Raw genomic sequence first — 15,934 nt, 5'->3', positions numbered from 1 at the left:
TTGAATAATATTCTTCACTTTCTCAAGAGATTAGGGTGAATGACCCCCAACTATGAGTTACAGCCAACAAACACGTCACCTGACAAGTCTCAAAGGTTACCTGCCTGGTGCAGGCTCTTCAAGCTTTCTCCCCATGTTAGGAAAGTTAATTAAGTAACCTAGGGGCAGAGACCTCTCCTTTTGAAGTGACTGTAATTTCACTTGGAGTCACCAAGATGCTGCCTTTCCAAGATAAATGTCCAGATTTTATTTTAAGTCTTCAACCTCAGAAGAGGAACATAGCTAGAAAGTTTATCTTGGACCACCTGGTTATGACATGAATGCAATAAAGACCAGGGGTTGTCTCAAAATCAAAAGATCGGATTTCACACAGAAGTGATCCCCCTGCACCGTGCTCTGCAGATCCAGTCACCTTAATAGGTTAAATTACTGTCTCCCTCCGCACTGTTCTTGCAGATCTCTTGTAAGAAAACCTTGCCTCCTACCACTCTTTGAAACTGGGAATATGTAACACAGATTGTAACTAAGCTTCCAGGTCCCTAAACCCAACCTCTTAGCTGCAAGCCCCTGTGTACAGTACTTCACAGCCTTTCACACAAATCACTTGTTTTCACAATTCTGTGAGGCAGACAGGGTAGGGGTCACCCTCATTTCACATAAAGCAAAACTGAGGTTCACAGAGGCATTGGAGCTCTTGACAATAACTGCACCCAGGAGTGTTAGCTGCAGATGCCCAGGCTCCTGCCAGTCATGAAATCAGGGCTTGGGAGGGTGCTGCAGAGCCCAAGGGGGGAGTGGAAAAGTTAAGGGGTGGGGGTCCTAAAGTAAAGCCGAAAACCCTCTCATTTTACCAACTGGTAAATGGTCCCATTTTACCAGCTGGACACACTTAGGACTGCAGAACAGGAATGTCCCCTTTCCCCCATAGGTGTGAGAAGGCGGTGGTCCCTCACCAGCAGCAGGTGATCTAAGCAAGCTGGGACAGAACTCAGAAAAATTTTGGTCTGAGAACTCAGGTCTCAAAACCAGCTTTGGGCCAGTCAGTCCATCAGATTCACATATTAGAAGACCCTCCAGTGTGAGGGCTCCTTAAAGGGCCCGCACCTCTACACTTACCAGCCAAGGGGGGTCTCCTGCCTGCACCGGAGTGGGCTGCAGACACTCCACCACCAACAGCCCCTGGGGGCGAGCTTCTATTTTTGCGGCTCAGCCCTGCCATTCGGTGGCCACACATCCTGGGGCCTCCCACGGCCAGCCCCTGCACATCCTGCCTGTGAGCTTATGGTCATCTTAACCCCTTCCCTGGCCAGGGTGCCAGGCAGTCACAGGCAGTATGTCGGGGACAATATCAGGCCACCTGCCCCTGGATGGGGACGTTCCCAGTAAAGTCAAGACTGTAGTTCCTAAATAAAATAAAAATTTAAAAAAGTCTCCTTCGGGTTTCTCTCCACCTGCAGCCTCCTCCATTATGGTTCATACTTAAGTGTTTATTTAGCTCTACATACACGGGAGCCAAAGGGATGAAGAGCAACAAAGGTGATTTTAAAAACATGTGGTAGGAATAGCTTTGGACTTGAATGAGAAAACGAAATTGTCTTTTTTAAACTGCAGGAGTCTTCTTGTCCTTATCTTTTTGAAAGGCATAGCCCTTCCCGATGCAGAGCTGGGAGACCTTCCCAGAGGGGCGCTGCCAGGCAACACTCAACCCACACTGCCCTGTCCCCACACCTGTCCCAGAAATGATGCAAAGGCGGGAGACTTTGGGGGTGTGGCTCTGAGAGGTTTTAGGGGACCCCAGGAGGGGAAGACACCTGTCGGGATGTGAGAGGACGCCCTGCCCATAGCCATGAGGCGGGGAATCGGTGCACCTGGAGCAGCGTCTAGGCAGGGATCCCCTGGGATCCAGGAGGTCCGATGCGGGGCGGGGCAGGGTGTGGGGGTGGGGGGAGGCGGATGACGGTCGGAGCCCGCCCAGACCACAGTCCCTCGGCCTCCCGGACGCCTTGTCCGAGCGATCTCCTCCTGCCACCCTCTAGCCATCCCTCCCGCCCTCCACACACCTGGCCCGGCCGTGGGACAGTCCTCCCCGCGGTCTTCGGTTCTTCGTCCTCCACGCTCGCAGGTGCCCACAGGTGCCACCGTGCTGACGCCACCGACTCCTCTCAGTCCCGGGGCAGGGGAGGAGGTGAAGGGGAAAGGGGAGGAGAAAGGGAGGGGGAGGAGAAAAGGGCAGTGGAAGGAGGGGGTAGGGTATAGTGGAGCGGGGCGGGGAGGGCCTGGAGAGGGGCAAGAGAAGGGCAGGAGTGGGAAGGGACCTGGGGAGGAGGAAGAGAGGGAGGGGTCGGGGCAGGAGGAGCAGGACGTCGGGGAGAGGCAGGGGAAAGGTAGACAGCGGGGCCAAGTTAGAGGGAGGAGAGGGCAGGAGGAAAGGGAGAAGTCGGGGGATGGGGAGGGAGCGCGGAGGGACCGGAGTGGACAGCTCAGGGAAGGGGAGGGGGAAGGAGAGAGAGAGAAGGGGGTAAAGGTCTGGGAGAGGGGCGGGGTGGGCAGGGGTAGGCCTGAGAGGGGAGGGAGCGGCAGGGGACAGGGCGGGGCTAAGGGTAGGCGGGGCGGGGTCGCAGGGGAGGGGCGGGGTCTGGAGGAGTGGAGTAGAGTGCAGGGAGCTGGTGTCCAGGAGCCGGCGGGGGCGGGGGCGGGGGCGGGGCCGCCTCCAGCCCCTCCCTCCCCTTCTTCCCAAAGGACAGCCGAGAGCAGCTCAGGGCCCTACGCCTGGGGTCACTCTGGCCCCGAATCCGGACCTCACGACCACTGGGGTACGGGACGGACTTGGGGGTCTGCTCTGGGTTCTCCCCAGCTGCAACCTCACATCCCGGGGCTCACCAGCAAACTAGAGTTCCACCCGCTCCCTCGAGGGACCTGGCCAGAGTCGGCCAGAAGGGAGATTGTACGTCCTCTCTGAAGTCCCAAGTCTCACGCTGGAACTCCCTGCCACCCTAGATCCTCGGAGCTCCGCGACTCCGCTGGACCGACCAGTGCCTGGGCCGGGTCGCCTGGCGGGAAGGTCAAAAAAATGGGAAATCAGGGCTCCACAATCTATTAGGGCTATGGCTGCCCATTTTCAATTCCTAGGGCACTCGAGGTTGCCCACTGCACCTCTCTCTATTTATGCAAACGAGCTTCCAAGAGAGAAGCACACAGGGCCTTGTGAGGAGAACGGCGGCCTGGATACCTAACCTCGCAACACGTTTGTAAGGAAAAGAAAAAAGACTCTGCCTTTTCATTCCTGTGTCTTCCAAGGTTCCGGGGAAACAGAAGTTTGATTAGATCTAAAGAAAGAAAAAGCATAGAAAAACTAAAACATCCCAAATGTTGATCTAGACATAAACTTTAACTGGGGCTTTAAATGTCTGCATTTTGTGGATAAAGGTGGGCAGCCCGTTTGAATAAAACAAAAACAGAGTTCTGCCGAGTGGGAAATAAATATAAACCCAAAGTGCAGGAGGCGCACCACGTTGGGGAGTCACAGTACTGCCTAAGCCCCTCCCAGCGGATTCTTGGACATTTATCTGGAGGGAAGAGTGGCCTGGGCACTGACCTGCATGGGGTCAGACCGGCTGCACAGCACCGCCTGGGGTCTCATGGAAAATCAGGGTGTGCTCCCCAGCGCCCGGCTGTGCACACTGGGGCCACTCTGTGGAGGGGCCCAGGCTCTCCCTGCACGGGATGCTGTGTCCAGGCACCACGCTCTCCTGCAGAGGATTTGGGGCAGGTGGTGGGTGCAGCATGAGAACAGGGGTTCCTGAGTGAACCGAGCCAGAGGGATTCACAGAGGAAGGGGACAGGCTGAGCTGGAGACGATCTGAGGCAATTTGAGGGAGATAGGAAATTAAACAGAAGGGGAACTCTCTCAGTGCAATAGTCTACCTCACCAAATGGGCCCAGGAGACAGGAGGGGCTCATTACTGGAAACACCCAAAAAAAAACCTGCAAGAAAAAGATCAGAGTGGGCCAACATGGTGTTCTTTATTTTTATTTTTATTTTATTTAAGACCAACACCCTGTTTCCGATGAGAGCATTGAAGACCATCTGGTAACAGAGATTCTCTCTGACAGGCTGTATTAAATATTGTTTAACTGAGCAATAAAAGTCCAAAGGGAGGTAGCCCATGGGGCTGGGGAGGAGCTCTCTGCAGGATGTGCGAGCAGAGAACACCGCTGGTGCAGAAAATGAGGGGAAATGGCCAGTGACCCGAGTCACAACCCCATCAGAAGAGTGCGTGCAGGATGCAGGCTCAAATCCCACAGGAGGCCCAACACAGACTCCAAACTGAAATGCATTCTGCCACAACGCAAGGCCTGCCACCCAGCATCCTGAATAATCACCTCAGTCATACACCCCACAAACTGGCACAGAACTGGTAGGCAGCTCCCTGGGAAACAGCAAACCTACAGACCCAGCCTGTCTTTCCTGCTCCATGAATGCTTACTGCTTTGGAACATGGTCACCAACTCAGTGAAAATACAGAGGTCAAAACCCTGAGTTGTGTGCTGTTCAGAAAATCTTAGGGCTAATTCTAAAGTGGAGGTAATTCAAGAGGAAGTGAATTTCCCCAAGAACAAAAGCCCAGCTCAGCTTATCACTGTCCTGGGTAGTGCCCTGTTGATGTCTGCCTTGTTATGGCCAGATGAGTTCTTTGTGACTCTGGCTTTCACAACTACAGAAGCCTCAGTGAGGTACAAGGAAATTACCATCACAAAGGGTGTTTTAGAAGGTGCACCCTGAGGAGCAGAAACCTAAAAGTTAATTCATGCAGGGCTATCATGTGCTTGTGGTGGAGAGCAGGGTTCCTCTGCCTCCAGCCGTCATTCCATGTTAGAACACATGTTTAGTGTCTTGGCACATGCATATCCTGGGCTCTGTTCTGAGAGGTGGGAATTTGCAGTTCCCCTGCTCCAGATTCCACATCAATCATAGAGACTTAGAGCAATCGTGTTGCATTTAGCAACATGAAGGTTGTGAGAATGGGCATCTGTTGTCCCTTGTGGTTGGAGTCCTTTAAAGGCATCCCCATTTGGTCATTGTGCCTGGTAACTAGATGAGAAAGGTTCATCCACCTTCCAGATTTTCCCCAATTTCTTTTAGTGTTTGAAAATATTACTGTATGAGATTAAATACTTTATGTAAAGCATTACTCTCTGTAAAATAAGCAATAACAGCTTAGCTGGAAAACACTTACTGTTATCCATATGAGATAAAGGAAAAAGGTGACAGGACACCCTTCCTCCCTTCAGAAAACCTAGGGCACCCTCAAAGGGCCTCAGAATCTGCCCATCCATGCTGGGTCCAGGGTGGGGAGGGAACAAACTGGGACATACTGGAAGCAAGTTAAGGGTTGGTTGTTGGGAGTGCTGAGACGTTCTGAGGGACCCCTGCCCGATCCCTAGGGCTTCAGAGAAGCAGTCTGGAAAGGGAAGGGGGAAGGAAACACCTTACTTTCTCCTGTTCCCCAAATCAGCAGCAACCATGCCTTCCTTTCTCCTCCTGAACAAAGGAAGGCATGTGGTCGGGATTTAATTGCTGCTATGTTGCTCAGCTCCTGCCCCCATGGCTTCTCCTGGCTGGTGCCTCAGCCCCACAGTGGGAAGGCTTTTACAACTCTACTTCAGAGAGCAAATGGCCAGGCCTGGCCTGACTGGCCACAGTCCCAGCACCGCTCTGTGTCCCAAAATGCTGGCTCAGCAGGGCAGTTGTGTTTGGACCCAGAGTCCCCCAGGCACGGGGTTTGTTCAGGCAGCAACATGGTGCCAGGCCCTAAGCTGGACACTGGACATTCACAGGGGACAAAGCATAGTCTGCAGTTCCATGGAACTTGCCTTTCAGTACCAAGCTGGGCTGTGAACAAGGACAAGGCAGGAAAAATGATGCCCTTAGTGGTAAAGGGTCCCTGGGCCTGCCCCAGTGGAGCGGGAGGCAAAAGCTTGATTTGGGTGGGCTGAGAAGAGAGTGACAGGCAACAAAGACAGCAAATATAGACACTTCCGAAGATTTTTAAAAAGAGGAGACAAGAAATGCTTATGGAAGACTTTAATTTCAGATGGGCTCTCTGGTGCTGATGGGGACAACTCAGCAGGTAGGGAGATACTGATGTCACACTTGAGGAAGGGAGAGATTGCTTACCTGCCACAGATTTCCTCTTCTCTGTTAGGAGAAAGACTGATTTCTGAAGAAACGTGCAGCCATGGACGTTTACACCCTAATTTCTATCCTTCCATTTCACGAGGGCTCTTCTTCATCAACCAGGTTCTGCATGTCAACCAGGAGCCCTCCCAGGCTCAGTGTCCCAAGGAGGACTTGCACTCCAAGGAGGACAAGGTGGAAGTCTTGGTGAGTAAATACTTGTGCAGCTGTGGGTGGGGATGTGAGCTAAGGGGTAGCTGAGCATTGGCCCTAGTTAAGCACCCACCCACTGTCTGTTGCTCACCTCTCCACTCAGACCCTGCAGGCACAGCCTCTGTGCTCATCTGACTGCTCTAAAGCCAGACGAAAGGTCTGTGTTTCCCCAAAACAGTGTTATGGTTTGAATTGTTTCCCCACCAAAGGATATGAGATCCTAACCCCCAGTGCCTCAGAGGCAATTAAGCTAAAATAAGGTCATTATGCCCTAACCCAATATGATTGGTGTCCCCATAAAAATGGGAAACCTAGCCACAGACACGCACAGGGAGAACGCCCTGTGAAGGTGAGAACAGACATGGGTGATGTGTCTATAAGTCAAGGAACACCAAGGATCACCAGCTACACCAGAAGGGAGAACACAGACCAGATTTCTCCCTCCCAGACTCAGAAGGAACCACCCTGCCAATACCTGCTCTGGGACTTCTGCCTCCAGGACTGTGAGACAATCAATTCCTATTGTTTAATGCCACCGAGGTTATGGTGCTTCATTGCAGCGACCCCAGGAAATGAATATAGCAAGGAAGCAGGTACCCTGTTTTATGATATGTTGCTCTTCCATTGCATGCTGTAGAAGACAGATTTATTTCCAAGCAGGGCAGCCATTTCTGTGCTGCCTGATTATTCTTTTATACTGATTGTCTACATAGTAGTTATCTACTCTTAACTGTTACAAGACAACCTACAAATGCTGACAAAAACCACAAGTTCTGGGGTTTAATCTCTTTAATGTCATTGGTCAATATTTTAACCTTAATTTGCCCCTATCGCACATATATTTTTTGCTTAACTAGTTTGTAAAGATTGAGGAACTGTAATCATTAATAAAACAAAATTTTAGTAGTTAAAGCATCATGTTTATTTTGATATTTAACTCATATTTTGAGACTATAGCAAGTACTAAACTCTGAAATTCTGAAGAGGATATGTTTACTATTTTAAAAAAATATTTTATTTATTTTTAGAGAGAGGGAAAGGGAGGGAGAAAGAGAGGGAGAGAAACATTGATGTGAGAGAAACCGACTGATTGCTTCTCCTACACTCCCCAACTGGGTACCAAACCATAACCCAGGCATGTGCCCTGACCGGGAACTGAACTTTTGCTTTGCAGGACCACACCCAACGAGCTGAGCCACACTGGTCAGGATGACATATTTATTCTTAGTTTGCTTAAAACCCTTCCCCTTTCTTTCAATCTTGTGAAAACCAAATGAATAAAAGCACTTGATGAGTATATTTTCTCAAATTATAATTTTGTATAACTATTTAAAAGGATAATATATACTCTTAATAAGTAATACATCCAGGAATCCATATTTTTCATTAAAGTTTTGACAACTACATTAGGACAGTGTCTGTCAATAGGCCCCTATGGTACAAGGCATGGCCTTCTAGGGTATTGCGATTTCACGTATCTTGTGGTGGATCAACAGAGGGAAAACAAATGATGTAAAGATGGAGACAGAGTGCCTTGAATAATCTGCTATGGGCAATGAGTGTAAATTTCTCTGGACATCAAGCAACGAGTGTTAACTCAAGATCTACCTCCTGTAGCCATGAAACCTGTCTACTAATTGTGGAGTTTGATGTCTTCAGTAAGTTCTTTAACTGATTCATAGGTGATGGGTTCCTCATATTTCTGTTGGGCCTCTGTCAGGCCCAATTCAGACCCATAAATGTATGTCAATGATGAGTTAGAAATCTGCTATCTGCTTAGATTTTTCTGAGTGATTCTAATAACTAAGAATAATAAAAATGTATAAAGGTGAGCATTTTCCTTGAGAAAGTTAATATGATTATAAAATTTTAGTGGTATTTCATAGTGCAAGAAAGGAATTGAGAAATTGTGTCCTCCAAGACATTTCCATGAAAGAGAAAGTTTCATGCATGGGTGTTGCCCAGGCTGGTAGTTGAGTTGGTTAGAGCATTGTCCCAATATGCCTAGGTTTTAGATTTGATCCCCGGTCAGGGTACATACAAGAATCAACCAATGAATGCATAAATAAGTTGAACAACAAATCAATATTCCTCTCTCTCTCTAAAATCAATTGATAAATTTAAAAAAAAATCAGTTAAAAAAATAATATATGGGAGACTTCCAGCCAAGATGGAGGCCTAGACAGACACACTGCATCTCCCTCCACAACTAAGAGGAAATACAACTACCTCAAAACTAGAGACAACCAGAAATTCCAGAAAATCGAGCTGCATGGAAGTCCAACAAACAAAGATATAAAGAAATACCCATCCAGATAGGTAGGAGGGGTGGAGCTGGAGTGGAAAGGATGCGGTGTGGTGGTGGCAGCAGTGGAAGCAGCAGCCTGGTGGAAAGCGCAGTCACACGTTTTTAAAAGTCGGGAGGGACACCTGGGGAGCACTCGCAGAGTTCAAAACACTGGTTATAAAGATGCTCACAGACTTGACAGATATGCTTAAGTATGGCAAACGCATAGGGAAGAAGTGAAGGCTATGCTAAATGAAATGAAGGAAAATCCACACAAAACCAATAGTGAAGAGACAGAAACTGGGGTTCAAATCAATGATTTGGAATATAAGGAAGAAAAAAAATCAACCAGTACAGAAGGAGGAAAAAAAGATTGAAAAAAATGAGGAGAGACTTAGGAACCTCTGGGACAACTTTAAACGTGCCAACATCCGAATCATAGGGGTGCCAGAAGGAGAGGAGGAAGAGCAAGAAATTGAAAGCTTATGTGAAGAAATAATGAAGAAAAACTTCCTAAATTTGGCAAAGGAAATAGACATACAAGTCCAGGAAGCAGAGTCCCAAGGAAGTTAGATCCAAAGAGGACCACCTCAAGACACATCATAATTAAAATGCCAAAGATTAAGGATAAAGACAGAATCTTAAAAGCAGCAAGAGAAAAGCAGAGTTACCTACAAAGGGGTGTCTATAAGACTGTCAGCTGATTTCTCAAAAGAAACTTTGCAGGCAAGAAGGGCCTGGCAAGAAGTATTCAATGCGATGAAACACAAGGAGCTACAACCAAGATTATTTTATCCAGCAAAGCTATCATTCAGAATGGAAGGGCAGATAAATTGCTTCCCAGACAAGGTAAAGCTAAAGGAGTTCATCGTCACCAAGCCATCATTATATGAAATGTTAAAGGGACTTATTTAAGAAAAAGAAGATCAACACTATGAACATTAAAATATAACCAACTCACAACTATCAACAACTGAATCTAAAAAATAAAAACAAAACAAACTAAGTAAATAACCAGAACTGGAACAGAATCATGAGTGTAGGGATCATTTGCAGCGTTATCAGCTGTGAGGGGGGAGGGGGAGAAATGGGAAAATGGTGCAGGGATTAAGAAGCATAATTGGTTGGTACAAAATAGACGGGTAAGTTAAGAATAATATAGGAAAGGGTGAAGCCAAAGAACTTATATGCACGACCCATGGACATGAACTAAGGAAGAGTGGGATTGCTGGAGAGAGGGGGGTACTGGGAAGAGGGAAGTAAAGGGAAAAGAAATTGGGACTACTGTAACAGCATAGTCAATAAAATACTTAAAAAATAAAAATGTTAGTGAAAAAAAATGTATGGGTGTTGGTCAAGCTGGGTTAGACCCAGTGAAATAAGCGGTTGTGTGTTCCCGTGCACACTGGTGGATGGCATTGGCTGGCTGCACTTGCTGAGCCTCATGCCAGTGTGCAGTTACTTGGCTCATCCCAGCTGTCAGGGTTAGTGCAGTCATATGTTCAAGTCACCAGAGGCAGGTGTGGAGAATGTACAAAGAACAGCTAGTGGCCTCAGGCTCTGGATTCACCTGTGGCACTTACTGTTGCAGCCCTGGCATTTTGTAGAGCTCTGTGTTGGCTACTGGGGTTTGGTATGGGACAGTGAAGGTCATTCATTTAGCTCCTGTTACCCAGTGCTGGCTGTGTGCTTGCTTGGTGGCATTCCAGAACTGGGGGAAAAGTCCCAGATTTAGAATTGCACACAGCACAGCCCAAGGCCTCTCAGTCCCTCACAGGGATCTGGGCTGGTTCCAGAGGCAGACACCCGAGCTGAGCACAGTTAGCCTTCAGAGGGGCAGTGCCAGCCCTGGCCCAGATAAGTTATTTCCAGGGGTCTTCAAACTGACTCCACCTCTGACACCCCAGCTAGTCAGAATTCCAGGAACTGGGTCCTGGGATCAGGTTTTGTGAAGGGGTGGCACTAGCCAGTGAGGCAGGTGGCCACCTGAGGAAGAGAGGTACAGGGCTACGGGGAGACAGGAGTTGGGGGCTAAGCTGCAGGCCTTCCAGGGCCAAGTGGGGAATTTCTGGGTGTTTAGGAAGTGCCCAGGATCTGACTGGGTGGGTGGGGGCACAGAACTAAGTCTCCATCATAAGAGTTGGATGTGGCCAGCAGAGCCCAGGAGACACATTTAGGGCCTGGAAGTTGGACAAGTGGAAAGGGAGAATCTAGATGGAAAGGGGAAGCTTAGACTTCAGGAATGTGGCTGAAGGCATGGGTCTTGGGCATGACAGTCAGGGAAGGTAAGTAGGGATGGACAAGAGGGTTAAGAAGCCCAATATTGTGTTTTCTGTTCTGTGGGCCCCTCACCCCACAGCTGGGCATTATGGTTTCAGTGTGTGCAGGGCGGCACCGGGCGCCAACAGGGGCAAGAAAGGGGCAGAAACCACCTCACCCCACACATTTTCAGGGAGACTGTTTCCACGATATATTTTCCACTGTATCTGAGAAAGAAACAAACTTTGAGAGTGGTTTTCTCTGTGGCTTCTGTTAGCAGAAATTTAAGTCCGACTTCTCAGATGTTTTTTATTTATAAAGAAACTAAACCAGACATTTCTTTATTGCAAGCAGATTCAAGTCTCCTGCTTTGATTATCTGCAGAAAAGTCCAATATAATTAACTCATACTTTAAAAATAAAAGTTAAAAACACCATACAAAATAAACTCTACAGAAATGTAGGATTTGGTTTAATTTACAATTTAATTTTTCAAAGCAGGTTAATGAATTATTATCAATTAAACAAGACTGTTTGGAGGCTGATTTATTATCTTAAACGCACTTACTATATTCAATAATTAAAAAATAAATTCCAGTATTTATGATGATGACAACTATAGATTCCATTCCTGTTTAATACATTTTTAAAGATTCTCTTTTATTAATTACATAATCAATGGACATTTTAAACAGCAACGCAGACACACATTATAATTTTAATTCAGAGACAATATATGCATATTAAAATTCTGTATATTTTGATAAGGTAAAAAATAAAGCTATATAAACTGATTTTTAGATTTTTTTCTGCAAAAGTAGAATCATACTTTAATAATACTCCCAACACATCTTCATTAAAACTTTGTTTATAGACAGTATCAGAATCATTCTCATTCTAATTCACCTACCCTCTAGCTTAAAAATAAAATGCATGTGCAAACAGAAGTTTTCCCTGTTTTTAAAGTTACAATGGGAAATTTCCAAAAGAAATGTAGAACACATGAAACTGCATACCAAACTGTTATATTGAGTTGTCAAATAAATAACATTAATTTAAAGAGAATGTAGAAGTGGTTCCTTCAGGTTATTAGTCAGTGCAAAACAGGTGAAATTAGTGGTTTTAAAGAAAAAGGCCAGAAAACTTCCTTAAGGTTGCACTGAACATTTTGGTTGATGCCCAGCAATTTACTATAACAGCATGGGTGAGACATTTTTGTAGTTAAGTTTCAAAATCTCACCAGGCCAAACTACAATTCTATAAACCTGTTATTACAGAAGCAGATAATTCTTAACCTCCTTCCCTGGCCCAGGCTTCACCATCACTAGGTGTTACCTGGTCTGCTTCACCCTGTTGAGTCAAATGTACAGGAGTGGGTCGAATTACCAAGAGAAGGAGCCTTTTCTCCCAGCTGCCCTGAGGCAGAGCGCCTGCCCATGCTCCTGGGCACATGTGAAGATGCTACAAGTGGGAGAGTCCAGATGCCACTTTCTGCCACTTGTCCTAAGGGTGAAGCTTTAGGGAGGTGTCAGCGGGACTTCCTGAAATGGAGGAGCTTAGGCCAACGCACTGCTGCTTGGGTTATCCAGCAGCTCCACTTCAAACACGGGGGCTGCCTGGCAAAGCCTCCCGTGTTCTGCTTGGGCACTCGGCATGGAAGCCCAAGGAGCCTTATCTTCTGGAGGGTCCTTGCAGGATCCCCTTAGGAAGGAGGCAGGGCTGCTTGGCCTAGGGAACATCTATGTGTGTGTTGTTGTGTGTGTGCATGAGAACTGGCACATATGCACGTATGTGGCCATGAGTGGACCTGGAGCTGAAAGCAAGAGAATGCCACCTGGTCAGGACCACTCATGCTTTATAGATGACTTGTTGTTGGGATGGAGTGCAGGTTAGGAAGCATATATTCTGACCAACATGGGAAATTACGAGTTAGTAATCTATTAACATATGTAGTTGTGAATAGGATTTTCAAAAAAGAAAAATGCTTAAAATTGACATTACTTGCTTTAAAGTTAAAGGCAAGTAAATACTAACTACTATAAGGTGAAAAATATCACATTAATATCTGAATATCAGAGACATATCTGAAATGTCATTTCAGTGGGGTTCTTCTCTTCCTCCTTTTATTTTTTATCTCATGCCCCTTACCTATTTCAAATGATCAGGCACAGTCCCTTCATTTCCCAAACAATTTTTAAAAAACATTTTGGAGTGTGTAAAGATTTAGTGACTTTTATAATGAGACTTGAATTGTCAGATGTAAATGTTAACTGTCTCAATACAGGTGGAAAGAAGATACTGAACCATCAAGTAAGAAGCTTCTGTTTTAAGGCTGAAGGATAGAAATCAAAAACAAAACAAAAAGCAGATGGAATTGCAATGAACTGTGAAGACTAAGCATAGCAAATTATCATACTCTAAATACACCTTTCAACTAATCGCTGCCACCAGAAACACCAAAAAAACAAACAGGTGTAGAGAATTAAATCAAAGCTGAAAATTCACATTCATCAGATATTGAGACATTCAGTGAAAACTCTCTCCAGAATTTAAAGTGGCCAAAATTTCATCAACTTAAAAAATAAAAGCTTTAAAAACATACTTTAAAAATTAGATATGATATGTTAACAAATAAATGAATAAGAGATATAAACAGCTATGAAAATACTTCAGTGCAAAGGCAATTTTAAGATTTCTAAAAAAATACATTACAAAGAATCTGTTAACTAAACATACAGAGAATCTGTCCCCCCCCACAGGTATTACATTTATACCCATATTAGGTTCTTAAAAACAGCTGTAAAAATGCACACACCATTGTTTGCAGGGTCTAGTGTGGACCAGAATGGCCAAGGGCTGCCACTGCACATAGAACATGGGACGTGACAGGAGGACAGGATGGGGACTGGAGGGTTTGGCGAGAAGGACCCTCAGGATGGAAATGGTGCCCTCCTCATTCTCTGTCTTCCTCTAAGCCAAACTTTCATGACCTAGTCTTTGTAGTCTTTGGTATGGTGTTTATACTTCACCTCAATTTATCCCAACTACTTTGTGTTCACCGTTCTTACTGTTAAGTTATCCCCTATATCAAATAAATATTTTAGGTGAAATGTTATACAGTCAACTTGTGAAACTGAAACTTCCAAAAATATCTAACATCAAGCATCTCTGAAACAAACTCAGTGTTCAATTACCAATGTCCCCGAATTCCACAGCATAAAATCTGGCAATGGACAAGGTCCCTGCTGTTAGTTCGGCTTCCAGTGACGCTTTTCTAAAAAGGCATCCGTTTTAATGTCTGAAGTTTGAATCTCAAACTGAAATGTCTCTTTAAGGATCATTAAGGCTATGTCAACTGGGTTATTTCTAGAAATAGAAACACCAGTATAGGAAAGTGACAGGAAGTTCACAACACAGCATCCTCCTGATGGCTTATCCCTGGACAGCATGCTAAGACAAAGCAGAGATGGAACAGAGAACACTCAGAGCTAGGTATGGTCAGTCACCAAGGAGGTGGCAGTCGAGGATCGCGATATTGCGTTTTAAAACTCATAGGCCATCTGGCTGACAGACCCGTGTTGGCCTGAAATGGATTCTGGAAGATTAACACCGCCCCTAGAAACCGCCTCTCCATGAAGACATTGAAAGGGGTGGACTATCACAGCTGATATCTGTCCAGGGCACCCCACACTACCACCCTTCCCCTAACACCATGAAATAAACATTTCCCAAAAACAATAAACTGATAAGCTTTACCCCTGGGAAAGTGACGACAAATATATCAAAACTTGTACTGGGAAATCTTAAATGGACACCATTATGATTCCTCCCATGCGAATACTCCTTTTTATTCTCCACAGAGGTAGCTGGGGACAGGAAAGGAGGAGACATGGAAACATTCAAAGATACCCCCAAACACACAGAGGTAACATGGCCCTCAGAGAAACAAACCTTGACTCAGACACAATCCTAAAAATCAGCTTCAGTATGTGAAGGGTTCTGAACAAAAGCAACAGCACAGTCTGCGACTCTAATGGGAAATGGATGCACGATTATTTGAGTGTCAGTGCCAAAAGCGGAAGTATCAGAGGGCTCTGGAGAAGGAAGGGCAGAGGCCAGCCCCATCAGTCCCATGGCAAGGGCGAGTCACATCTGTGCTTACATGACGGTTGGTGGGTGTGACTGCCTCCCGCTTGAAGCTAGACTGCCGATCTCCAAGCAGATGTCCTCCTCAGGTGATGCACGCAATGGAGATGATGGAGGGCAGACACCAAGACCCTGTCCCAGGACGGATGCACCAGGCCTTGTGCACGTCCTTCTTTCCAGCAGTCCAACTAAACATGTGAAGCCACTAGGCCTGCAAGAAACGACAACACAGACCGCCAGCCCATGCACTCCAGCCAGGTCTTGTTGCCCCTTCCTCTTCCTTTGGGGGCAGAGGAAAAGCACACGTGTGCAAAACACACATACTCATGGTGAGGTTCTTAAAGGCTTGAACTGGTGATCTGTTCGCCACCCGTCTCCCCACAGGGCCCACGGTAGTAGGGTCTCCAGCTGGGATGGCAACGGTTGTTCGAGACACTGACAATGGGAGGGAGGACTGAGCACTCCTTGCTCTCTGGGCCTGTTAACGTCATTGGTTTGGAGCAGGAGCCTGGCCACGTGGCCGAGGGACTGGGGCTGTGCAGGGAGACAAAACGACTGACTTCTAAGAGGTGGTCCTGACTCTGTGTGCACGTGCTCTGTGGGAGAACAGAAAAGACGGTCAGGACCCTCCACAAGAATCCCATGAAAATCTGATGCAATCACTGCTATCACTGTCGTGGTCAGGGACTCGCATTACAGGACACCAGTCAGATATGAACTGTGACACAGAGGCAGTGTGTGAACCTTGGTCTGGCTATGCAGTCCCCTTGTTAGTCCAGTTGTTGGGTAAAGACAATGTTCATAAATATGCAAAAGTCCCAGAGCCCAAGTTGGATTCCTTTAATGTAAGAG

General features: G+C 46.5%; 2 protein-coding genes across 7 annotated transcripts in view; both read right to left on the bottom strand.

The window, feature by feature from the left end:
- Positions 1-2,448, bottom strand: part of MCF2L (MCF.2 cell line derived transforming sequence like) — a 183,953-nt gene extending 181,505 nt beyond the window's left edge. For all 4 annotated transcript variants that reach the window (XM_090258627.1, XM_090258629.1, XM_090258632.1 and 1 more), the window contains exon 1: positions 2,061-2,448. The gene's annotated coding sequence lies outside the window, so the exon portion shown is untranslated. The remainder of the gene's footprint in view (positions 1-2,060) is intronic.
- Positions 2,449-11,232: 8,784 nt separating this feature from the next.
- ATP11A (ATPase phospholipid transporting 11A) overlaps positions 11,233-15,934 on the bottom strand; it is a 156,349-nt gene continuing 151,647 nt past the window's right edge. Inside the window, exon 29 of one of the 3 annotated variants that reach the window (XM_090258539.1) lies at positions 11,233-15,678. In XM_090258539.1, the coding sequence (XP_090114665.1) occupies positions 15,421-15,678 (258 nt within the window). In that variant the 3' untranslated portion in view covers positions 11,233-15,420. The remainder of the gene's footprint in view (positions 15,679-15,934) is intronic. The other 2 variants (XM_090258541.1, XM_090258540.1) reach the window with 2 other exon arrangements.

The sequence above is a fragment of the Furipterus horrens genome, unplaced genomic scaffold (assembly GCF_987537825.1).
Source record: "Furipterus horrens unplaced genomic scaffold, mFurHor1.1.pri manual_scaffold_12, whole genome shotgun sequence".
NCBI classification, from domain to species: Eukaryota; Metazoa; Chordata; class Mammalia; order Chiroptera; family Furipteridae; genus Furipterus; species Furipterus horrens.
This window is presented reverse-complemented; position numbering and strand designations above follow the sequence as displayed.